Raw genomic sequence first — 27,300 nt, 5'->3', positions numbered from 1 at the left:
CTTCATTTGCATTTGGTTTGGCATGATTTCGTTCAATTTTGAGAAAGTTACGAGCATTTTAGTGGATTTTGGGGTGGCTGGTTTTGCATTTCATTGTCTCTGATGTCATAACAACAAGTAGTGTTTTGTGGTGAGAATGTGTTATTGATTACTTGAGATATGTGCTTAACTCTATCTTTGTAAGATTGCTTCACTAGTACTAACCAATCATTCTAGGTTGCATTTCCCACTGAACAAGTGGAAGAGGATGGCTTAGCCGCCTTCATGTTTTGTAATTCAGCTTTGTCCTCCCACTGAGCAAGTGGTTGAGTGATATTGTCCTCCCGTTGAAATATGCGGTTGAGTGATAGTTTTTATGTATAAGTCCTCTCGCTGCATAAGCGGTAGAGCGATTTGGTTCTGGTTATGCTCTTGTTCCCTTGGTTGTTTTACTGCCAAGTTCTTGGCCTTCATCCCGCTGAAAGTGGAAGGGGTTGGCTTGCCGCCCAGTATTGTACTTGCATTGTAATTTCCAGCAGATCAGTGAGCTAACAAACCCTTTATCACTGTATGCTCTCACCTTCCCACATTGGGCTCTTGGTGATCAGAAAGTGGAAGGGTTACTTTCAGCAGTGTTGAGATTATATTTCCTAACTTTAACGGGTGTATTGTAGTATTTGTTGTGCTCAAAAACTGAAAAAAATTAGTGGGAATATTACATCTCTCCGCAGCCCCATTGGCACCATTTTGATTTAATGTTTTCTCTCCTATTGAATCCACTGAATCGGCTGAATCAACCTCTCTCTCTGTTTCTCAAGACCTCTGAAAAGGTCTCTTCCACTTGCATTGACGGTATCTGAAACTGTTGCCTTCTCTGCTCTCTATTGTAGTATCTAATATCTCTATCACTCATGGAGAACCCCTAACAGAGGCTGGCAGGAAGAGTGGCTCTGATACCACTATAATATCCCCAACAAAAAAATATTGATTTTTTAACAGTTTTACAAGCACACCAACACCCATTAGGCTTAGAACAATGAAATCTAAACCAGCTGAACGGAACCCTATACCTTTTGATCACCGAGAGCCCAAGCTGGGAGAGTGAGAGCATACGAAGGTAGGGGATCGTTAGATGCAAACTTCTGAAAAATGGTTATTACAATATCTCTATCACTCATGGAGAACCCCTAACAGAGGCTGGCAGGAAGAGTGGCTCTGATACCACTATAATATCCCCAACAAAAAAAAATTGATTTTTTAACAGTTTTACAAGCACACCAACACCCAATAGGGTTAGAACAATGAAATCTAAACCAACTGAACGGAACCCTACACCTTTTGATCACCGAGAGCCCAAGCTGGGAGAGTGAGAGCATACAAAGGTAGGGGATCGTTAGATGCAAACTTCTGAAAATGCTTATTACAATAATGGGCGGCAAGCCAACCCCTTCCACTTTCCAGCGGGTAAAACAAGGAAACTTGGTGGTAATCCAGCCAAGTAAACAAGAACACACCTAAGCACAAATCACTCTACCGCGATATTTCAGCAGGAGGACTTATTACTAAACAAACTCAACTCAGCCGCTTATGCAGCGGGAGGACAATACAAAGAAATTATAAATCAACTCTACCACTTATGCAGAGGGAGGACATGAATGGAAATTACAATCACTCTACTGCTTGTGCGGTGGGGGGATAGTATTACAGAGACAAATGTAGGCGGCAAGCCAGCCTCTTCCAGTTTTCAGTGGGGGTTTGCTATACAGTCCACAAATGGCTGTTAGTACTACTATCCAACCTTACAATAAAGAGATACAATGCAAAGAATAAAAAGATTATACTATCCAATACTGGTGAATACCTCCAAGCTTAACACACTTAGCAAACTCAAACACACCCATAGAGAAATAACACACCACTGATCACTAAACTGAAAAAACAATCTGCTATATGCATAACATGCAGAAAACAACCACTACCAAAATCACTGTTATGCTCATCACTCGCCTAAAACTTCACAGAATGACACAAGAAAAGAAACAAATGAAAGCTAATACTAAGATGATGCAACAAGAACCTCAAACCTACACCGCGAACACCACCACCAAGATACACGCAACCCGAGGTAGCCAAGGAATGGTACGGCCCAACTGGGAAGTGCGATTTGCATTATAAAATTCAAATCAGCAAATGAGGATCTGCAAATTGGTAGACTCCATCACCTAAGGGAGAGAATTAATCAGAGCCAATACCCAGAACGACTTGGCAAACACACAGCGCCTCACGAACAGATTTCTACTTCAGCACACACACCAAACAGCAGCATGAACACTCATAAAACACTCCAACATATCTGAAATTGACACACAAATTTGCAACATTGTTCCTCAAATCTACTGCTCTGGATCAATAGCAGTCACAAGCTCAATTAGTTGATGTATTGCAAGCAAGAAACCAAGCAGTAGCTAGGAGGTATGCATTCCCTGAAGCTTCACTCCAAATTTTGGCAGCACTTCGTTATAATTTTCTTTATAGATGCCAAATGAGAGGCCAAGCTCTCATATTTATAGATTCTAAAACTCAAATTCACATTCAAATGGCGCCCAAATTCCTATCTTCTCATTTGGATTTCATTTCAAACATGTCCTTGACTTGGCATCCCCTTCCCTAGGCACAAAATTTGAACTTTCTCCTTGGTCCAAACTTACAACATAAAAAAATTTGATACATGAGCATATATTCCATCCTTGACGCCAGACTTAGGAGAATAAATAAATTTTTGAATAAGATGCACTATTCATTTCCTAAGTCGTCCAACAATATGATTAATATTTAAAAAATTACTTGCAAAACAAATACTGATCAATACCAAATTGAACTATGAATTTAAGTGTTGAAAACCATCAAACTGAACTAGGTCAGAGCTCTGCATTGAACTGCCAAAAATAGAACTGCTTGAATTGAAACTTACTAAAAATAGTAAGTTAGGAAAACAACTCCAAAAAACATGCTCGTCGAACCTTGTGAATGAGCTCAAAAAACCCCAAAAAACCCCAAAATCCAGTCATCTGACATCATCTTACTAAAAATAGTAAGTTCTGCAAACTCCCCTGAACTAATTGCATGTCATACCACTGCAAAGCTTGCAGAAAACCCCGAAGGAAACCTCAATTGTTTCTGCCAAACTCCAACTAGAACATCCCTGAAAACTGTGAGGAATCCTCCTAGAAAATAGGAAACCCTAATTCCTCATTCCAATCAACCTACGAGTTTCCAGAATAGGCTAATGGACCACTGATTACCTCCTACTAAGAAGGGGACATTACACCTAAAAAAACAAATAATAAAATGGTTCTACAAACTATTTATCTATATGAAAGCACTAGACTGGAAGTCTTAAGAAAGGAACAATAAAAGTAATAATAACTTGTTGGGCAGCCTTAAATCCAGAGCAAGATCAGAAAAGAAGCCCTGATGAAAACACAAAATTGAAATCCTCATTAAAGATCACGTTGTGGGGAAATCCTTCTCTATTCTTTAAGACAATGGCTCCCTTGGCATCACTGAGAACTTGTTGGGGGCAAAGGAAAGGTCGCCACTATTGCCCCCCATTAGCACCTCCATTGCTACCGCCAAACCCACCACTGTGCTATTACCCATGGCCATGCTTATCGTGCCTTTGGTCCCTCTTTTTGTGTTGTAAAAAATCCCAAAAGCCCTAAAAAAATTGGCAATAGCTAATAAATACTTTTGTATTTCGCTAGGATGGGTTTTTGGCAACTCCAAGGCAAAAAAATCATGCCCTTCTATGATTTTCTATGAAAAAATTGGTTAAGTTTTTATGAAAACTTGGCGCAGGGTTATATGAAAAGCAACTCACTTCCATGATTGTTGCACGAACACTCGCGACTTCTACAAGTATTCACTAAGTTTTTCAACCTTGGTTATAAGTGTGGTTAAAAGTGTTGCTAGAACCAAGGTCTTAAAAGTGATTATTTACTTTTATAATGTTATGACTCTGAGGGAAATATGTTATAAAAGGAATATCAAATTATATTATATTCCCTTAAAAAAATTATATGAGGATCGGACAAAGAAAATGGTTTTCTTGCCCATTTTCATTAGTTTCTTCTTTGAAGAGAATGAATGTAAGTTCTTTCCCTAAGGATGATAGCCATTTTAGGAAAGATGGTTTCAAGTATCAAAACCCTCCTCTAGCCATTTGAGTGATTTTATATAGAGATCATCATAGAGCTAAATGCTTGTAGATTCAAAGTTCTTCCAATTTTAGTTTCTTGTTGTGTGGAATTTTCAATATATATTTCACTTGGTGTGGAGTTTCCTATTGACTTTCAGTGATTAATATAAATAGTATATGTGATGTCCCCTTTTTCGAGTCCATTCCAGCATTCTTGGAGATGCCAACTTTGTTTGGAGAACACTTGTTTTCTCAAAAAGAAATTATAAAAATGGCAGTGAGTTCATGGAGCCTAGACATGCACAATTGTACTTTCTGTTTGCGAATCCAACATTTTGGGAGCACTCAAAACTTCTTGGAGAGGTCCATTATCCTTGAATAGCACCAAGTTTTCATAGACTAAAGTCCTATGCATTTAACGAGTTGGTGGAATTATTAGGATACTTTAATTGCCCAATTTTAATATTTTCTATAAGACCTTGAGATAGTTTACAAGGGAGAATTAATTAAATAATTAAATATTGAAGTTGTCAAAAAAAGAAATTAAATGACAACTTATATTTAATTATTTAAAAAGGTGTTCTAAATGTGCAAATAAAGTGTCACTAGGCTCAAGGTGTTGAAAAGTGGTTGTAAGGAAACTTTATGTTACTTTATTAAGGAAAAAAGTTCTTTTTTTGGATAAACAAAAAGAGTTTTTATAAAAATAATGAAAAGGTGAAAAAAACACTTTCTAAATAACTTTGAAAAATTTATAAAAGGAGAGTTTTCAAAAAAAACTAAATTTTTGACTTGTGTCGTATCTTTGACGTTGAAGTTGTTAAGTTCTTCTGGAATGTTTCAAAAAAAACTATTATTCGAGGTTTCTTGGCTTGTTTCCTCAGGGGTTCCTTGTCTTTTTTTGCTCCTATGCCTTGTGTTAATTTGCATCTTTGTTGCCTTTCTTGTGAAGTTTTGGGGTTGTATAGCCTCCATGGTGTGAGTGTTGCTTGTGAGAGATAACTCTCTACACTTGTGCCTCTTAAGAACCCCCTAATTTGTTCCTGGTTTCTTAAAGACAATTAGTGTTTTGAGGAAATCCTCACTATTCTAGAGTGATGTGATGCTTGAGGAAGAGAGATCATGTTTGGAAGTGAGGTATGCTCTAGATGAGTATGGTGGTGTTTTCCTAGTCTTGTAGGATGATGCTTTCCCATATCTTTTGGGTTGTAGCCTTGAGGGTTAAGTGCCTTGGTCTTAGAAGAGACGATAGGAAGTTCATTTTTGTTTTTTGTTGCCTCGTGGTGAGGTAAAGTTGTAGACATTTATGTCATCCTTGGTTGAAGTTGGTGGCTAGATGGAGTTTCCTAGCATTGGTGGTAGTCCCAAAGTAGGGCTTTGAGGGTTATTGATGCTCCTTATGACCATGTAGTTGGTCCTTGCTCCTAGTTGCAATGGCGAGTGGTGAGGGCATTGTGATAATCTCTTGTTTGTTGTACCTAGTGGTTGGGGTTCACTTAGTGGTGCACCCCAAAGATGTGAGAGTTGTGTTGTGGCCTAGACTTGGAAAGAGTCGAGTGGACATTCTTGTGTGATTGATGTGTTTGAAGGATTGAGTACTAGGTGTACCCAATCCTTGGCTTTTGTCGACTTCCAGAAGTAAGCCTATTCCTAGGGGAGAGGTGTAATGCCCCTCCCATTTGTAGCTTTGAGATGTGTAGACCTCAACATGTTCTGACCATGTATCTAGGGATGCATGGGTTGTAACTGTGTTTTTCTTTAGTGTGATCATTCTTTGTTTTGCTTTAGTGTGTATTGGGTGCTTTTATGGATCATGATGTGTATGGACCACCCTATAGGACTATTATTCCTAAAAAATCTGAAGGATAATTTAAAATCCTTACCAATCTATAGGACTTGAAGCAAAAATTAGGGATTAAGAACATACCCAGATGTTTTGCTATGATTTTTTAGTCTCGATCTCCTCCAAAATCATGATTATTTTAAAATTGCAGCTTTTTATTATTCAGATAGCATTACTTATAAACTTTCATATCATTCACTACCTGTATTATAACAACTAAAAAATATATAGACCTATATACAATGTGCATTAATCACATGATGCTATTTATATAATAAGGTATACTACATAGAACTAAAAGAACTAATACTGCATGAAAAGTATTTAGGAAACCTGATTATAATATGTTGGCATCCAAGTGAGAAGAATGAAAGTTCCCCAATTGTGGCAAAAGTGTGAAGTTATCAATGCCCACACAGGTGGTTTTGACAATAGCAATCTCCATGGAATTGATTCAACTCTTTCTTTTTCTTTGCTATTACCCAAGATCAAATTCTTCTCTTCTACGCGAAGATGGGGGTCTTCAAGTGGTGAGCTATATCCCTGAAAGAAAATTAATAAAGATATCAGACATAATGACTATTTTGCTTTCTACTTACGAGCTATGAAAAATCACATTGCATGGCTGGCTTTTACTAAAAATCTCAGAAGGCCTCAAGTTTTACATTTGACTTCTCTAGGTGCTAATGTGATCATTAGAGTAATCTGATACAATATGAAAAATTCAATTTTGTCTTAATTAAACCTGAAGGTCTTGATGTCTATAAAGAAGTAAAATGCTTGCAAACTATACCTTCATTTAATATGATAAACAAAGCCTTTCATATCTTAAATTTTTTTTATACATGATTTGGTTCAATGATAGACATATACTTTGAATGGCATTTAAGAATAAAATTCTTGATATAAAGAAACTACCATATCACAATGCAATATGTATGATATAAAAACATTTTTAATTTCAATTTGCAAAAGATAATTGGAACAGCTAATATTAAACCTGGAAAACTGGTGCAGGGCACACATCACTCCAAGCAATTTTAGTTTGTTCTAAGTCTTTTGTGTTGTTTTTCAAGTTGTAATAATGGACCAACCATTTGGGACTCAATGGAGCCATGGTTGAGTTGTCCAAGCTTTTGTTGTGTTCAGGATGTTGATATCCTAGAAGGTTGTAATATTGGTATTCTTCATAGTTGCATTACTCTAGAATAGAGTTATCATGTAATAGGGTGCAATGCATTGTTATTAGGTCTCCTAGAGTGCATAGAGGGCCTTTGGAGCCTTGTAGGACACTGAAATGCAAAATTGCATTCTCGGGAGGAAAAAGATGTAAAGTTGCATTTTTTATGTTAGCGGTGAGGAAGTTGGTTCCAACCAACTGAATCATGTTGTTTAAAGCCAAAAAACAACTTCATTGTACGGGTTAGAAGATCTGGAATGCAAAAGCAAGTTTTTGAGTTGTAAGGAAATCTTGTTTTGACACCGTTTTGACAGTTTTCTTTGTTTTTGTCGCATTGTACGATCCAGTACAGACTTGTCAGAAGAATCTCATTGCAGGGCATGACAGTTTGTTGAATATTCTTTCTAGCAAGGTAGATTAGCAAGCCTGATTGTGTTTGGTTGCAAAGATTCAATCCATTCTCTGTGACTAGGTGCAAAACCCTTGACAACTAGGGTTTAAGCAAGAAATGGCTCTAACCTAAGCATCCATTGATGGCACCAGTTCTAATCATGTGGAATGCTAGGTTAGGGTCTGTAAATATGTTTAGAGTAGGTTGTGTGATTTTGCAGACCTTTGTATTGAAGCTACAATGATACCCTAGGCTCACAACTAGGAGTTGGTGAGACTAGGACAGCAGAAGATGTGCGATCACAGGGCACATATGGATTGGTAGAAGGGAAGTTGATACATGATTGGAGACCTGATTGAATGTCCTTTCAGAATCCTTGATTGGTTTTTGCAGGTGTTTTGACTGGTGAAGCTTTCCAAAGCCATCTTTGCAAGTCACCTGGGTAGGCCTAAAACCCTTGAAAATAGGGCAGTTTTGGTTACCCCATGTGTACGGAAAACCCAGATGGCATTTTGCAACATTGTTTGTAACTCTGAAAAGGGTACTCAAATATGTAATTTATTTGTGGCCTTGTGTGGGAAGATTTCAAACTAAGCCCTGAAAACTGTCATTGGAGGGCTAATTGTATTAGGCCTATTTCGAGCCGGTAGGGACAAAGAGAGGTTGAGAAAGCTTGGCGATGGGTTTGAAGGTGACCAAACTAGTTAAAGCCACCAAAAACATTGTGTAACTTCATGCTACACTCTTGAAACAAGTTTGTGAAGTGGGATCCTTGCAGAGGTTATTGGAGCACTTAGGAGTGGTGTTAGGGATTGAAGTGGAAGCCTTAATAGGAAGTGTTGATTGTTTAAGATCAGAGGCTATACCTTGGAGGCAAGCCAAAGTGGATTAGACCTTGGAGGTCTAAATAGAAAAACCCCTACCAAGTGCCACTGGATGGGCTTGAGGAGCTACAAGGTTGATGAGAGCAACCAAGACAACTAGGTGATTAGGATCTACTCCAAGAATCTATGCATCAAAAACTGTACTGAAACATTGTATAATTGGAAAGTCAATTGCTTCAGGTTCTTATTTTCTGAAACATTTCTATCATATATAGAAAGCAGTGAAAGAAATTTGTGATGATAGTATGTGGTTGCAAATTTATTTTACAAGATCTTCCGTCCAATTCTCATATTCTTTGAATCGAATGAACCAGTAGATTGAGCATCCCTTCATGAGATCATTACTGATTCAAAATCATGTATTCATGGCAAAATGGTACCCAGCTTTCTTTCTCCCCGTTCTTCAATAAATCATTAATTAGTAGCAACCATGGGATTTACACTATCTAACTATTCTTTTATAAAATGGGAAGTTTTTACGAAGTGATCTATTCTTGTAGAAGCCTAAATACCTATATGTTGTACCCACACCAAAAGTTTCAGTTGTGTTAAGTTCCAAACCAAAATCTAGTTATTTCTTGGCTGTGCCATACTCTAACCCTTGTCATGGTCATCAATTTCATTGTTGTCATATCTAGTTAGTGGCTTAAAAGAGCCAATGAAATGAGCTTTCCAGTGTCCACTGCAAGGTGAATATTGAAGCTCAATGATGGAGAAGTGAAAATACATTAAGTCTCGAAAGAGAAAATTGTGTGAAACAATGGCATAATTCAAGTCTTAAAAAGTTGTGTCTCAATGAAGAGGTACACATGTTATTGAAGAGGAACATAAAATGGTTCAAGTCAAAATTGCATCCTATTTATAAAGGCAAACACCATTATAAAGGATAGAAGATTTTAATTAAGTCAGAAGGCAACCAATATAATGGAGCATGTGCTGCTATAAATGGTGCCAGTGTAAAGTTTTCAAAAACAAAATTGCAGAGATGTTGACTGGCTCTCTCCATTTTGAAGAGAAACATACTTTGTGCTAAGAAAATTGTGCAATAGCATGTATGGAACGCACCCTACTGAAGACCAGAATCAAAAATTTCAAGTTAAAAAATCACAGGGATAAGTCTAGGTGTACACCACAAACAGTAAGTGGAAAATTTCTACAAGAGAAAACTATGTTCCCCTGTATATGAGCACACGCCACTCCCTAGCAATGTCTAAACTTGCAAAAAAAATCAGTAACTGATTAAGCTGCAGCCCTAGCATAGATGCATTCTTTGATAGAAGAAAACCAACATTTCAAAGAATATGTTACTCTATACAAAGGCGTCTTCTCTTTAAGGAGAAAGCAAGTTTCGAGATAGTTTTTGTCATCTCTAGTTAGTGTCTTTGCAGAGCCAATGAAATGAGCTTTCCAGTGTACCCAATGAGGAGAAGATTGGAGCTCAAATGATAGAGAAAATGCAAAAGTTCATTAAATCTTAAAAGAGAAAACTGTTGCTCAGTATAATGGAGTGTGCTTATGTGAAACAATGGCATAATTCAAGAAAAAAAAATTTAATCGATGACAAGGTAAGTGCATTATTGAAGAGAAGAATAAAATGGTTCAAGTCAGAATTGTGTCCTAAGTATATACGTGAACACCACTGTGAAGGAAGGAAGATTGTCATTAAGTCAAAAGGCAGTCCGTGCAATGGAGCATCTGCTGCTATGGATGTTGACAGTGTAAAGTTTTCAAAAACAAAATTACAGAGGTGTTGACTGGCTCTTTCCATTGTGCAGCCATAGCATAGAGGAATACTCTGATAGGAGAAAGACAAGTTTTTGAGCAATGTGTTACTCTATGCAACAGCATGAGCCCTATAGGAAGAACGCACGTTTTAAGGCAAAATTTGCATGGCAGGGGTGCCTAGGATTTTGTGGATTTTGTACATTGAGTAGGATTTCTTTACATCAATAAACAGATTTTAAAGTGTTGTTGCAGTGCTTAGGGTTTGAAGACAGTTGCAATCACCCTCATCATTGATTATAACTGTTGTTCACACTCTTCCAGAATGCCTAATGTTTCATCATGACAAATCCACCATTTTGGCAATCCTTTTCATTTTGGCTATGGTCTTGTCATCTTTCAAGCGAGTTTCAGTCTTCGATAACAGCAGATTTTCAGTTATATACTACAATTTAAATGCCTTCATGATATTTCTGAATTTAGATCTTTATCAGCAAGACTGGGACAGCCAGAGTGAGCAGATTTTCAATATAAAGGTAGAGCTTTCTGACAGAACAGTGAAGATTTCTTGCATATAAAAAATAAGAATTAAAATTGATATGGTCTTTTGGTCTTGTAGCAGCAGTTAATACACATAAGAAACCTAGAAATTTATTGATAAAGTTATTGGAAGGTGTTGTTTTGGTCAGTCAAGCCAGGGACAAGAAGTGAATGAAGAAATTTCTTAGATTCAAATCACCAAGATAGGTTATTAGATTTTTCGAGGTTTCCTCAAAGAGGATCCATCATGTTCAAAAGAGAGAACTTTGCTGCATCATCACCAGAGCCAGCTATCCAATTGGCTATATTTAGCCCAAGCTATTTATAACTCTTGCTATCTTCAAGTATTACCATTTAGAAGGAGATAATAATATTTTGAGACATCTTATTTTAGAAGGCTATTTAAAATCAATTATTTTTAGACAATCTTTTAGAAGGTTTATTTTTAGTTGATAATTGTTGGTTGAAAATTTTGTACACCTGGAAAGATGTGCAAAATTGTGGTTTCAACCACAGCATGTGAGTTAAAAACTCTCCTAATTTAAGGGAAGGCTCCCCCTTTTCTACTATTACTAGTTAAACACTAATTTAACTTGGGTGGGACAACATCCTTTTCTCTTTTTTGAGAAAAGATGATATTCTTTTCTCTTCCTAGAAAAGAAATAGCAGTTAAGAAAATAAATACAGCAACTTAAGGAACTTTAACAATAACAAGAATGCTTATACAAAAAAGAAGTGAAGTTTCCTTGAAAGCTCAAAGTCTTTCGTCACTTCACCAGGACAAGAAAATAGAAACAAATCTCAAAGTCTTTACTTTCCACTATCCTATCTACGTTTCCAAACTGATTTAAACGAGAACAACATATAGCATATAACAGCACAAAGTCTGCTGATAATGTGCACTTCTAAACTACTTCAAATGGGAACAACCACAAGCACAAAGTATTTATGACTGTAAATTTCTGCAAAGTTGTCTTGCTTGCTACAAAGATAGAAAATACATAAAGCACCCTCCAATATATATAGGAAAGGGGCTTAGAGGAAAAAGTGGGAGAAGTCCAACTAACTAAGACTTATTCCAAATTACAATCCTATTGTCTTTCGACTTGTAATTTGTTTACATGTAATTACAAGTTACAAGAATACAAGTAATGTGATTACTTGCAATTACAATTTTTGGCATTACATATAATTTGTCAAAGGGAAATTACATATGCATAACTGAAACTAATCTAAGTGTCCAAGACATCACTCTATTCACATCATCCTCTGTCTAAGAGGTTTTCATGCTACTACAAGATGTTGGAACTTGAAGTATTTGAGATCGGTTAAGGTATTTGTCTAGGAACATTAACTTGCATCATTGATAGTTCTTATGTCCTTTGACAACGAACTCCAACCTCATCTTCTTGCTTGGGGTAATACTGATTCTTCAGGAGAAGTTCTCTTTGTGCATATGACATTGTACAATTTTCATTTAATGTCATCAACATATGACAGCACTGACTTTTGCTTACTGTCCTTACATGCATTGAAACCCCTTGCAATCGGATCTCTAGGACCCGACTGCAAGTATTGATCTTGTAGAGGAAAGACGTGGGAATAAGAGTATGTGGAGAGAAAAGGCGAATTTCGGATTTTGGGAGGTGGAATGTGAGTGCGAGTGGGTCATAGAATTTGAAATGCGGAAATGAAAGAAGATGGTTACACTTGTAGTCAGGTCTCAAAGAACCCAATGCAAGTGAAGATGAATGCATGATAGGCATTAGCTTGCAATCAGATCTTTCAGACCCGACTACAAGAGTGAAATGAAGCAAGATCGCAAGGAGGTATAAACATGCAATCGGGGTTACAAGACCCAATTGCAAGTGAATCACGTCAAAGTGTTTATGCAATGATGCCCTGCAAACGAGTTTCGAAGACCTGATTGCAAGTGTAAGACAAACATGATAAGATAACACACTTGCAATATGAAAGGAGGACTTGCAATATGAAAGGAGGACTTGCAATCGGGGTCTAGAGACCCATTTGCAAGTAATGACAACTTGCAAAAAGAAAGACAAAACATCCACATACTTGCAATCGGGGTTTTGAAACTTGATCGCAAGTAATATAGGTTTGAAATTGCATTTCAGGTCTTAAGATCCAACTTGAAAGTAATAATACAACTTGTAATAATGCTTCAAAAACCCGACTTTGCAAGTAACTTGTAATCGGGTTTCTAAGATCTGATTGCAAGTAAAGTTAACATGTAATGTGGGCAAAAAGTTCCTACTTGTAATGAGTGCAAAAATATCCTACTTGTATTGTCTGACTCAAGACCTGAAATTGCACAAAAAGATAGGAAAATGAAACCCAAAACTAACCAAATTTTGGACAACGATGGCAAACACACCCACTAATGATTTGACATTAGCAAATATGAGTTTTGAACCTCGTAAAAAGTGCCTAAGAGAAGAAAACTGAGAATTTTGAGTAAAAATTTGTAGCAGTTGTCAATTTTTTGAAAGTTCAAAAATTGAGACAACAGCTGGCTCTAACTGGGGACTTCGTTTGATCACTAGAACTATTGAAGGGAGAAAAATCCAGAACTCTAAGTGCCTTAATCATCGATTGGGCTACAGAGTCAAGCAATAAAGATAGACGACAAGGAGGATGATATGACTGACGCAAAGCAAACCAACTGAAAACAAGACACAAACTTGTGCAACCGCATGTATTGAAAAGAAAACTAACCTAGCCTAAACTAACTGAGAATTGAAACCCTCCTAAATAAAACCATTCACAGGCTCACCAAAGTAGCTGCCTTTCCTCAACAGCTTGCAATGCCTTGTATGATCTTAAGCAACCACAACCAATTGTACCATAGCTTAATGCACTACTTGAAAAAGATGAACAAATTCACTTGCCTCAAATAAATCACACATATTGCTGCTCCAAAGTGGATCAATGAATTTGGGCTGCCCGTCCTCAACCACCAATGCATCTTTGGCCTCACTCTCAACTATATCTTCATGCGCAAGGATAAGTGCAGCCTTTGATGTCTTGTTCACTTCCAACCAAGCTAGATGTAATGTCCCCTTCTCAATTATAGACTGATGAATGGAGTCTTAGCCTATTTTGGAAACACGTAGGCTAACCAGAGACTAAATTAGGGTTTCTGTGTTCAGGGAGGTTTTCGGAGAGGTGTTTGCAGGAGTTCTACAGTTTGCTCTCTAGATTCTTTCTGGGTTTTTCATGAGCTCCAACATGGTTTGACATGCAAATTCTTCAGAGACGATTTCCAGACTTACTATTTTTAGTAAGTCATGACCACTACTCAGAATGTGATGAAAATGACTTTTGACACACTATTTTTAGAAGTATGCTATTTATAGTAAGTACTATTTTTAGCAGTGCTACTTTTAGCAGGGGTTCTACAACTCAGCTCAGTGGCTATGTCCGGCAGTGTTATTTTTGGCAGGATCCTGTGTTCGATATCAAATGACTATTTTCTAAGCCTTTCGTCCTCGCCCTATTTTGGCAGTGGCTATGTTGCACACGCTCCCTGTCGCCGACAGGGTCCCCCTTCCTGTTTTTTGAGCCTTTCATCCTCGCCCTGTTGAGTTTCGCGCAGAGTGTCTCACGTCTTTTCGAGCGAGTCCGCAACTAGTCCGTGAAGTGATGATGTCAAAGAAAAGAGCCAATGAACCCATCAGGCTAGTCTAGCCCTCGAGCACGAATGCCAAGAGTTTGTTCAAATTTTGAAAATCGCCTTGGATAGGCGTAAGGTGATAGAAATTGGCGAAGCCCGCCAAGCAAGAGCAGTGTGTCTAAAGGTCGCAGGAGGACCCAAAGTCGTCGTTTTTCGCGCTAGAGCTATGAAGTAGATTGCATAAGGTTTGTCTCCGCGATGTTTGTGGGATTTGAGTAAAGGATGATTTTCGCCTGCTAGTGAAGGAGCAAATTTCCTGGCCAAAATGTCGGAGTTGCGAAACTTGCCCAAATGCCTTAGAATTCCGAAGCCTCCGAAATCCAAATTTGTAGAATCTGGCGAAAACTGGTCTAAAGTCCGAAATTTCACTAAAGTCCCCAAAATTGCCTTATGGGCCCAATTTCGGACCCAAAGGCCAAAATGTTAAAATTTCACAAGGTTAAAAAATTGCTAAAATTGCCTAGGGGGCCGAATTTCGAACCCTGGGGCGAAAATTTCAAAATTCAAAAGTTTCCTACATGGTCCGAAAATAATGTGAAATGTTGCAAAAAGACCCTTTAGATCCGAATTTCACTTAAAATGCCCAATTTCGGACCCAGAGGCCAAAACTGGAAAATGTTTAAATGTTGCAAAAAGACCCTTTAGGTCCGAATTTCACTTAAAATGCCCAATTTCGGACCCTGGGGCAAAAAATTTGAAAAAGTAAAATGTTACAAAAGGACCCTTTAGGTCCGAAATCCACTTAAGTTCCCAATTTCAAACACTGGAGCCGAAATTCAAAATGATAAAGTTGCAAAAACATCCAAAAACTCCGAAATTTGCGAAAAAGGGCTAAAGGTTCGAAATTTACCTTGGGTTTGCAAAATCATACTAAAGGTCCGAAAACTTTTCCAAGTTGCAAAAACGCTAAATCTCTAAAATCGCAAGGACACTTAAATGCTCCGAAAATCTCCAAAATCGCAGAAGGCATTGAAGCTTCGAAATTGGAAAAGGCGAAATCTTGCGAACATGAGCCTAGGGTCCGAAGTTTTTGAAAATTGTAAAAGGTGTTAAATGCTACAAAATATCTCCAGTTCGCAAAAACCCCAAGCGCTCCGAAATTCACCAGAAGCGTTAAAAATCGCGAAATCCCAAAGGGCATAAATGGTCTAAAGTCATTTGAAAATCACAGAAAGAGGCATCTATATGGTCTGAAGTCCGCCCTTAGGGTTAGATCAAACAAAGTTTAAAGTTTTGGAGGGGCCTCCATATTCGCCAAAGGGTCCGAAGTTGAAAGGTAAAACGCGTTTGAAATTCTAAGGTCCTCTACTTCTCCGAAAATCGCTACGCACAAGCCCAGATATAGAAATTCAAAATTGATAAACCCCCCTCCATGCTGCTGGATTTCATGTAAAGAGAGATCACGTCCGATTTTGAAAGGGAAAGAAAGCTAATTTCGCGCGATTCATATTCAAGGTAAAACGTACATAAACTATTCCAAATCATTCAAGTTCAGATTGCCAATTACCCAAGGTAAAAAACCGTTTAAAATGATAAGTTCTTTTCCATCCAACAGCCGCGAAAATTTGAATTAAGGAGATAACCATTGGGATTCAAAAAAATTTGCAGAATTGTCCATTCGTCTTCACGCAGCAAAGTCAGGCAATTTCTCGCCATCCACTCTCATCAGGTAAGTACGCTTTGTCTCTTGTGATCGTCTGAAATGCTTATAAATCAAACAAACGTATGTGCGAAATCTGATTAAAATGCTTAAATTTTCGAAATTTGCATCTCTTTCGCTTTAAAACGTTGTTCAAAGCAGTCAAAATTTAGAATTCAATCCTAAGGTTTAACCAGAAATTGCATTTTCAAACTTAGGAAAAACTTTTCGAGCTTTGTCCCTGTTGAAAATAAATCCACAATGCTTAAGTATAAATTCACGATCAAAAGCTTCATGAATCCTTTGGTTTAAAATCAATCAAGCTTTTAGCTAGAAATGTCGCTCCATGCCCAATCTCAATTTTGAATTAATCCTTGAATGCTGGAGTATTCTCTATCTAACCCGCCTTACTTCTTTTCTATCACCTCGTAATCCACATCTGGCTGTGCAGGATAAATGCCTAAATCGACGGTAGAATCATCAAAGATGCCCGCTGCAGCCGAGACATCACGAGCATCCAAATCAGATATCCCGCAAAAAGTTGAAAGGATGAAGTATCAATATCAAAGAGGAGGATTGAGGGAGTCAAAAGTGCAGAGCGTCTGGGACAATGTCGGTGATACCGACCTTGGCCATATTGACATTCAGGACTTCAGGAATCGGGTCTTCTCCCCTAACGCATATGGCAAGCTTAGACAGATGGTGGAAAGTGGCATAGCCCAAGCGGCAGGATTTCCTCCAGCAGTACAGAAGTATGAGTTAGTGGTAGAGGCCGCCCGGCACTATCAACCAAATTCCAGATTGGTGCTCCTTGAGAACATGACCATCGCCAACTTCACCTGTGAGGCCATCGGCGACGCATTCGACATTCCCTTCCCAAACAATCCCATAGCCACAACCATAGATGAAGCACAAGGGGCATATGATATGAATCCGACCCGATGCAAAGCACTGATCAACGAAGAGTGGTACAAGGAGAGAAGGCTTCCAAGCGCCAGAATTGTGAAAAAGACCCCAAGAAGTGATTTTCATAATGAACATGGGGATATGGTCACATTACTCAGCCGAGTTATGGGACTCCCTAAATCCAACTACTTTGAAGAGTGGATGTTCTATTTCACAGAGAAAGTCTTCGCTGGAAAGTCTAAATTCGACTGGGCCCAGATCATAAGCGACAACATCCACACCGAGTTGATAGAGCTTGAAACGAAGAAATACTTCACTATGACCTCTTACTTGGTCTATATGTTCGCCAAGAACCAGCCGCTGCCAGGTTTGATAATGAAAGGTGAAATCGGGAATGGGCCTGGTCAGGAAAAGGTCTATGATTGTTACCCGCAACTACACTACCAAGATATTGCCCAGAGGGAAAAGAGCAGCCTAGCTTATGCAGTTGGCCAATATGAGCGCATCAATGACGCCTTCACAATGCGCCTGGTCAGGCTAATGCAGGGAGGATTACACATAAGGCTCTCAGAGCAAGCTACTATTCTGGTACAGAGGTATGGAGCCTTGTTCATTCAGTTCCCAAAGTTCTCCTATATCCGAATAGCGGGTTTTGATGGTGCCCCTCTCCGACTTCCACGGTACCCAACCGACAAAATAATTCTTATGGAGGTCGCAAGGCAGTCACGTCCAGCCGGCATCCTACTCAGAGAAAGTAAGCAGGCTGGATTCACATTCCCCATGATCATAGGCAACCATGATGTCCACCTAAAGATCCCTACCCTAGCAGAGGAATCCCTTGCAGAGCTGGCCTCTTATGGCCTACAGGACCATTTTCCAAGAAAATATTTCGATCATGATAATCTGGCGAAGAGAGCCTATGGCAAGCAGTACAGGGAAAAGGAATCAGTTGAAGACTATTGGAAGAATTGCCCTGATGACTACGAGGTCCGGAGGCGGGAATATTCTAGACTGAGTGTGCAACAAATGTGACTCTTTGAATACCGTCGTGTCCCAGATCAGCTCACAGATTCAGGGAATTGCCTCCAGGTCCGAGAATTTGAAGCAGTAAGGCATCTCTTGCCAGGCGTTGATTGGTCCCAAGACCCAATCACTAATTTTGAGGCAGTCATGGCAGCCCCAGCAAGGTACACAGATCAATGGTTACATCAGCAAATTGAGAGGCTAATACACGAAGGAGTCCAATTCACCTACCACCTAATGGGTAGCCTTGATTCTCAGTCCTCCGAAGATGAGGGAACATCCAGTCCACCTAGGGAAGAAATTGAGAAACCTGAGAAGAGAAAGAAAGCTAAGGCTTGCAGAGGGAATTAGACGTCCAAAAGAACAAGAAGGGAGAAGATTCCTATAAGGAGACCAGAGGTCACGTCATCGTCAAAGGACCCAAGTTCATCCTACGATGTAGTGGAATTAGATTATATACCTGCTCCGCCTTCTCAAAGTGACATTGATGCGTTTGGAACTGATGATCCTCCCGCGCCTGACATGCCAGAAGCTAAGCTAAGAGCCCTTGAATCGACCAAACTAGGCAACCAAATAGAGGAAGGAGAGATTCCATCCACCTAGGGGGTCAAAGTGCATGAACCCACTCAATAGAGCCGCCACGAGTTGCTGCTCCACAATACAGCCAAAGATAACTCTACTGTCGAAGGAGAGCAAAGGATAGAGGAGACTCGTGAACTCGAAAGGACTGAGGAACGACCATCACGTGAAGCTACTAGACAACTATTCAGTGAAATAGGAGAAAATTCAGCTGCAAGCAAAGAACTTCGCACCTCTTCCACCCCTCCGGTAGCAGAGCAGCTGCGAATCTGTGATGAGTCGGCTGAAAAAGTCAAAGAACAGAATGCAAACTTAACCTTATCATCAGCCCAGACAGTGCCTCAAGAGTGGTTGATTGCCAGAGCCCAGCGCAAGGCCGCCACCAAACCACCTATTGATCTAGAGGATATCTTCTTGCGCATAGACCAAGCAAAAGCTAAGGGGAAGAAAAAGCCCAAGGCATATTCTAGGGTGACCAAAGACGAGCAAAGGAACCGCACTCTTCACATTGCCACCTCGCCTGTAGACAAGCCAGCAGATCAGATTACACTGGCAGATTATAGCATCACAACTATCCCCATTGGATGAGCCACTAAGGAGCAAGAAAAAGAAGAATTCAAGGATTCAGTGCAAAATATACTCAGGCAGCTCGAAGAGATAGCAGCCGAAAAGGACATGTATCAGGCTCGTGCTGAGCAAGCCGAGGGATACATCGATCAGCTCCTGAGGCCACTACACAATGCCTCCGAATCCCATATTCCCCCGACGGCATTGGCGCAAAGGACCACAACAGAATTTGAAGGAGTACGGGACACCGCAAGGGCTGTCAGGGAATGGATACAAGACATCAAGAAAAGGGGAGAGCGAATCCTTAAGGAAGTAAAAGAGATGGCCCGCCATTGAGAGCTCACTCTAGTCAAGTTATTAGAGGTAAAGAGGGAATCCCTCCACATGCACGAAGTGGCTGCCACTACCCTGCCCCTCATGAGAGCTCTTTTTTGGACACGCGCAGATTCCTACATTGTCCGCCATCCTAGATCCTCATAGCATCAATACTCTTAAGGAATGGTACTAGACTATCACCATGAAAAACGACACCAGAGAAATTATTGACAAAGAGAATGACGCATGTGAGGTGATTCTAGGAAACATGCAAGAACTAGGTAAGACAATCCTCCGATCAATGGTTTCGGGATGGATAAACGACTTGTCCGATGATGCAATCCAGCCAGACTAGGAAGAAAGATTGGGAATGGATAGGATTACCTATTCCGCTAAGGACTTGAGTTTTGTTGGTCAATTCCATTCAGACATATTATGCTTTGAGCGTAATCGCTCCAGCTGGAAGGACAGTTTAAAGCACGTAGACTAGTATCTCGAAGGCATGCAATACAAAATTCGCCATCCTCCCATGCCTCCATTCAGTCTGCTTTTCAAATTATGCATCAGGTTCCAAGAATATGTTCACGAGGAACGGGTAGCAGGTCGTGATCTATGGCGGGAATATTTGCATGGCGAAGATCAATTTCTAGAAAAGGAGTGTGAGACTGAAATAGAGAAAGTGATTTCTCAAAAGTGCCTTTTTCTCTCTAAATCTTAAAAGTGCACTTTTGCACCAAAAGGTGACATTTGACTTTTGGTCAACAAAATGTAAAACTTTATTAATGCACCCTTTTGGATTATTTTTGGGAATTGTTGTAATTACCTTTTTAGGTAGTTATTGCTCCTTTGGGGGTGGTTGTTGATATTTGCATCCCATTTATGGGTATGGGCAGCCATGCTTTATGGATGAATCTGGGCCACTTGTTTAGGTTAGATCTGGGCCATTCATCCTGTTTTGAAGTCTATTTAAGGGACTAGTTTTCCCTCATTTTGTAAGAAGTTCTTGGATTGTTGCAAAAGCTCTGGCGAAATTTACAGGAATTAATGCAAAGATTAAGACTGTTTTCAAGTTTCCTTGTGAGTGCATGGTCTCCTTCTTCACTTAATTTAGAAATCTTTCAGTTATGTTTATTTCTTTTACATAGCATTTTCAAGCAAACATCTGATAGAATCCTCGCAACCCACACCATTGGGGAACGGCTGATTGTCTTTCTCCCTGCATGGTTAATCTGAACCTTTTATGCTTAGTTCGGTTATTGAGTGCTCACTATGAATGTAAAAGTTCTGATGTCGTAGTTGATAACATGAAAATCTCGTTTTCCTTTGAAGATTGCACTGGGTTTATGCAAACATTGTGCTTAGGTAGCTGGTGATGTTTAATCTAGTTTCTTGGAGGTGTCTGTCTGTTTAATTGAATCTCTATATTAGTTAAAATTTACATTTCATGTATCTCTCTCTCCCTATCCTTCCCTCCTTTTTTCCCTTTTTTATCAAGAGAATCCGCAGTCCCACTGAGAACAGTATCAACTCAACCGAAATCATTTGATAAGAAAGATTATAAAAGTTCCAGGGAACTTATCTAAAAATTACCCATTCAACGTAAGTCCCCCTTGTGTTTCCAGCAAAAAACACATCAAACTACTGAGTAATCCCGCAGTCAAGACCTGACAAACGAAACCTTGAGGTTATCCCCTTTGATCAAAACCCAAAAAATAGCATTAGGGATTTCCTTATCTCAAGAGAGGATAGGATACTCAACTGGTTATTCTATTCTGTGTTGGCCGTATGGAGTTTGCAGCAATGCGATTTCAGACACGTCAACATCCTCCCACTGCATAAGCGGTAGAGTTGATTGTTACTTTCATTTCTAGTCCTCCCGTTGAATAAGCGGTTGAGTGATTGTATTTCTAGTTTCTTAGCTTGTCCTTGGCCGGTTTACTGCCAAGTGATTTTCAATGTTTTCAGTATCCCGTTGTATAAGCGGAAGGGGTTGGCTTACCACCCAAGCATTGTAATAATTTTCAATACTTTCCAACTAACGATCCCCTCAACACTGTATGCTCTCACCTTCCCAGATTGGGCACTTGGTGATCAGAAAGTGGAAGGATTGCAGTTTTCTGAATTATTATATTTTCATTGCTAACCTTAATGGGTCCTTGTTGTGTTGTGAACTGCAAAAATTCCAAAAAAAATTGTGGGGATATTACAGTGGTATCAAAGCTGGTTTTCCTGCCAGCCTGTGAGTTCTCCATGAGTGACAAAGACATCTGATACTACAACAAAGAACAAAGAAGACAGCAGTATCAGATTCCCACAATGCCAGTTGAAGAGGCTTTTCAGAGGTAGCAGTTGATTCTATGGTAGAGAGAACAGGAGAACCGAACGAAACCCTTGATGCTAGAGCAGAAAGAAAGTTTGATGCCATGATGGATATGATGTCACAGTGGTTTGCCAAACTTAATCAGAATTATGGTGCGACTCCTAATCAGCCCACTAATGGACCTGAAGCTAGCACTTATAATAACCCTAGAGAAAATGGAAACGGGACTAACCATGGAAGCAACAATGGAGGAACACCTGGAGGGTCAGTATCAAGACCTTTGCAATCCGTCTTCCTAACCAAGGAAGTGCCTCAATTTGAAATTGAGATACCAACAGTGGATGAAATAACGAATAGTTACATGGAGTATGCTTCTCTCCCTATAGAGATTCGAAATATCCTCACCTTGGACCAGTTTATGAACCAAAAGAAGAAAAGAGGTGGAAGATATGATAACTGCCCTTATGCTCCACAATATTATCAGCAAGCCCTTGGAAAGGTTACTCTAGCCCACTTTGACGGGAGTGATAAGTGTTCTGCTAGATCGCGAGTTCAGAAGTTGGATAATTTGTTCGTTGAAAATTTTGTACACTTGGGGAAATATACAAAATCGTGGTTTCAACCACAGCGTGTGAGTAAAGCTCTCCTAATTAAGGGAAGGCTCCCCCTATCTAACTACAACTTTGAAAATAAAATAGGGTGGGAAAGCAATCTTTCTTCTTCTTTCAAGAAAGACAATATTTTCTCTTCACAGAAAAGTGATAGCGATTTGATATAAAACAGCAGTAACAACTTTTAGAATGAAATGAGAGAAAGGAAATGAAGTTTCCTGAAAGCTCAAAGACTTCCGTCACTTCCTTTGAGACGGGACAGCAATATCAAGCTCAAAGACTTGATTATGTGAAGTCCTATCTACCCTTTTCTATACTAACGCTATCAAGAACAAATTATAACAGCTCAAAGACTGGAATATCTTATTATTTTCTACTTAAGACAATGGGAAGTAGTATAAGCTCAAAGACTTACAGCTATTTCTCACAAAATCTGCTCCTAAAATCTCTTAAGAACAAGTGAAAGCACAAAGACTTATAGCTTTTCTCAACAGAATACATATTTTAATCTATATTAACCTCAAATACTTGCAGCACAAAGACTACAAATCAAATTCGATTAAGCTCTTTAAGAAACACTTGCAAGAAAGATAATATAGAACACTAACTCAAGAATGTAGCACAAAGACCCAAAGCTTGAGCAATTTCCTTCTATTCCTTTCAATTCTTGAATTTACACATGAAAGCTCAAAGACTTTTTTGCTATAAATTTGGCAGAGTTTTTGCTTGCTTTCCAAAAAGATAAAAATTACAGTAGACCCCTCAAGTATTTATAGAAGAGGAGCCTTGAGAAAAAAGTGGGAGGATCCTAACTAACTTGAGAGATTCTCTCAACCACCAAGACTTATCCAATAACTAATTAAGACTTATTCCAACTACAGTCCTAACTGAACACAACTTGTAGTTGTCCTACATGTAATTACAAAAGTGCAAGTAAAGACTTAACTTGCATTGTGTTAGCGGCAATATTGTAAGCAAATAAAACTAGTTAATTAAGTTGTAAGTGGTAATTGTCTTGGTTAGTTGGCAACCGCGGGGTAGTAGTTGCGATGCGACGATTGGCGCTCTCAACCCCTCGATATCTTTATATACTTTCGACTGTAACTTGTGACTGACGACTATGAATGGAATAACATCTCTTATATTTTATCTGATATCTATGGCATTATTATTCTGCATTACGTGTTTTATCTGTGTACTTTAAGTTATTCACCCGAGAGGGTAAACATTCGGCGTCGTTGCCTAGACATACTCGGGAACGGAATACGTGGATGGCGCACGGACACGATGGGCCTACCCGTTGGTGAGATAAACCCGGAGGCCGACGACGCGCAAACAGAGCTCTACAACGGAGAAGACACTGCAACGAGGGAATTTTCAATTCTGCTCCAAGTAGCCATCGAGACCTACGTCTGACGAGAGGCCACGGAGGCAGAAATCCCACCAAGTGCCGTGTGGACACCGCTGGAGGTTAGCCCGGCAATAAATCGGTTGATGAACCATCTTCCCTGGCTGCTTGCACAGGCATTGCTAGCACAACAAGCTCGCCTGGAGGAGATTGCCCAGGAAGAGCGACGCCAACAAATTCTTCAATAGTACGAAGAAAGAAGCCGTCAGGAAGCGGAGCGGGATGGCACGAGGCCAGGAAGGAATTGAACCCTGAATCCCATAGGGATAACGAAACATTTTATATTCAAATAAAGGTGTCATAATATTGACACAAGTTGTATTGACGAAATGAATTAATAAAGGCGTGTTCTGGTTTATGTGTTGTGAATTATGGAAATGTCTGGGAATTAAAACCCAACCTATTAAATAAAGATAGAAATAAGAAAGCAGAAACGGATGAGTGGGAGGCCGCGCAGAGGGCCTTGATTCTGGAACAGCAAGTAGAACGTAGACGGAGGCTGAGGCAACTTGCCGAAGGACGACTTGCCGAAGGGTGGCCCGAAGGGAACCAAGGAGGTGTCACGGAGGGTGCAGAAGCCGAGGAAAATTTCTACGCGTCGCCAGAACACCGTAGGGTGAGAAGCCACGAAGAGTTTCTGGAGGAAACAAGGTTGTGGAGGAATCTAGTCGAAGAGACTCGAGATCAGTTTAGAAGCTTATCCCTTACGCCACGAAGTGAGGATCACCAGAGGGAGCCAGGAGTGGGTGCGGGTGAGAACGAAGGGGAGGACAATCGTACGGTTGCAGGTGCCACACACAACAGGCAAAGCACCGTACCTCCAGTCACCCACGCAGAACACACCACTGGCGTCGGAGGGAGCGACGCACAGACGCAACCACAACCACCTCCAGGAAGACGACCGCCATCGATGGCGAGCAAGCAGAAGTTGCCTAAATTCAATGGAGATGGCAACGATGACCCCGTACGGCACTGTCATACATGTGAGACAATATGGTTAGCCAACGGGGTAGTTGACAAAGCGGACTGGGTGGTGCAGTTCCTTGCCACCCTGAGAGGAGTAGCCATTGATTGGTACTCTGATGTGGACAAAGCAAAGGTGGGAACATGGGATGACCTACAAAAAGTTTTCGAGAAGGAGTTTCGACTCCTTCGAGATGATAATGAGATCGTGGCGGAGATATTAAGCACAAAACAAGGAAAGCACGAGACAGTGCGAACATACAGCCGATGGTTAAAAGAGTTACTTGGGAAGATGAAGAACCAGCCGGCTGACAGACTAAAGAAAAGATGGTTCGTGGAAGGGTTGCGGTCATCCCTGAGGAGAAAGATGAAAATTGTACCGCCCACCTCATACGATGACGCGTACAACTGTGCAATGGATTTGGAAAGTGAAGGCAAAACATCGCGGAAGAAAAAGGACAAGTCCTCTACAGAAGAGGAGTCCTCGGGAGAAAGCAGCAGTGACGAATCATCAAGTAAGAAGGTGCAAGCTCTTCAAAAGGATATGCACCGTATGTTGAAGGAATTTAAGAACATGAAAGGAAGCACAAGCAAAATCGAAGACGTGTGGTGCACTGATTGTAAGGAAGAAGGCCACACAAAAGGCACCTGCCCGAAGAAGGCCTTTTGTGAGATTTGCCAAGTGATGGGACACTCCATCAAGGAATGCCCATACAACATGAAAACCCGAAGTATGCAAATGAGCCAAGTGTTGTTCACTGAGAAGGCCACAACATCCGCACTAGCGGGTACGACCCAGCAAACCAACACAACGGCATCATCTGGAGGTTACCGGGACAACAGACGCGGCGGCGGAAGGAATAACAACAATAACAATAACGGAAGCCGTATCCAGTATGATGCCAAGGGTCGGCCAATGATCCAATGTAGGGCCTGTAATCAATGGGGGCACTTCGCCTGTGATTGCACGAAGGAAGCCACCCCTTAGCACCTCTGCCGATGGTGTGGGCCAGGCGATCATGAGGATGCAAATTGCCCAAAGGCAGGGGTTAATCTCCTCAACATTGAGAAGGCTGAGAAGACGGGTGAGAAAGAAGTACTGGCGGTCACCCGTGCTCAGACGAAAAAGGCCACTTATCCCGACCCCCATACAGAGAAGGAGAGATTACGGGAGGCAAAGGCCAATATTGAACATGAGATGATGGCCGAACGACGGAACAACGAGGTGGTGAGTGCATCATCCCGTACAGAAACTGAAAATAACATCATTGGGCAAGTACTATAGATGGAAGTACCTATAAGGGTAAAGGACCTTCTAAAAACAATGCCACAGTTAAGAACCGCCATTTTTAGTTCCATACAAACCACTGCGCAGGCACCTTTGCATGCCACACAAGTGGAAGTTCCGGTTAGCCCCTCGGCTGACCCAATGTTGTTGGCCTAAAATAGTGGTCAGCATCCTGCTGTAGTAGAGATGGGAATTCTCGGGGCTATCCTCAAAGACACCATCGTGGACGGAGGTTCGGGGGTGAATGTACTACCAGAGGATACGTGGAAGAAGCTAGGGAAGCCAACACTATGGCCACCCATGTTCAATTTGGTAGGTGCAGACCAGCACGACATCAAGCCACTCGGCACCTTGATGGCCCAGCCGGTCACCATCAGCACACAACCCTTCATACTAGATTTTGTGGTAATCCCACTCAAGAAGAAGGGGTACAACGCCATCTTAGGCAGAGGGTGGCTGGTTACAGCAAAGGTGAACCACGACTGGAAAAAGAACATCCTTTCTATGGAGAAAGGGGGGCGGAAGTACACCATTGATCTGAGGACCCAGGTTGTCGGCGAGGAACTGGCATCATCTTCGGAATCGGAGGGTGAAGGAAAAGGCGACTTGAGGGACGAAGGATGGGGTTGCAAGGAGCCCAACGACGAAGGGATTCTCAAACTAGGAGAGTGCTCCGAGGATGAGACGGTCATTGAACGGGCTCTTCCACTGGCAGATGGAGGATTACGAAATGTTCCAGAGCTACAAGCTCGAAGTAGAGGAACTAGAGCAAGTAACAGAGGAGGTGTACCTGCCAGAATACAGAAAATATTGGAAGGGAGATGCCCCAAACCTCGGTGACGTAGATAATCCCAAGATCATTTGTGTCGGCAACAATTGGAACCCTGTTTGGAAGGCCGCAGCCTTCAAAATCTTTATTATTCTTCTTCTTCTTATGTACGGGAAGGAAACCGTGGTCCCTATAGAATTTGTGGTTCCAGGTCTTCAGATGGCCATTGAAAATAGACTTGCCACCAACGGGGCCAAATTGAAACCCTACCACAATAAGCGTGCAGCGGACCCGAGAGGCCGGAAGGACACCCGAGAGTCTGGAGAGGAACCCAATAGGATGGAAGCGGACCTAAGAGGCCGAGCAGGCGACTCGAGAGGCACGGGACCAAAGCGGGAGACTCTCGGGCGAGGCAAACCGAGAAAGGGCGATCTCAGAGGCACGAAACCCGAGCCGAATCTGGACACTTAGAAAAAAAAAC

The 27,300-nt window shown here is 40.7% G+C and overlaps 1 protein-coding gene across 4 annotated transcripts in view; it reads right to left on the bottom strand.

Moving 5' to 3' along the window:
* LOC131061524 (sodium-dependent phosphate transport protein 1, chloroplastic) overlaps positions 1-27,300 on the bottom strand; it is a 313,012-nt gene that overhangs the window by 126,024 nt on the left and 159,688 nt on the right. For all 4 annotated transcript variants that reach the window (XM_057995252.2, XM_057995254.2, XM_057995251.2 and 1 more), the window contains exon 6: positions 6,354-6,563. In XM_057995252.2, the coding sequence (XP_057851235.1) occupies positions 6,354-6,563 (210 nt within the window). The remainder of the gene's footprint in view (positions 1-6,353; positions 6,564-27,300) is intronic.

Source organism: Cryptomeria japonica, chromosome 8 (genome assembly GCF_030272615.1).
Source record: "Cryptomeria japonica chromosome 8, Sugi_1.0, whole genome shotgun sequence".
NCBI classification, from domain to species: domain Eukaryota; kingdom Viridiplantae; phylum Streptophyta; class Pinopsida; order Cupressales; family Cupressaceae; genus Cryptomeria; species Cryptomeria japonica.
Note: the sequence above shows the minus strand (reverse complement) of the source record. Positions and strands in the feature narration are given on the sequence as shown.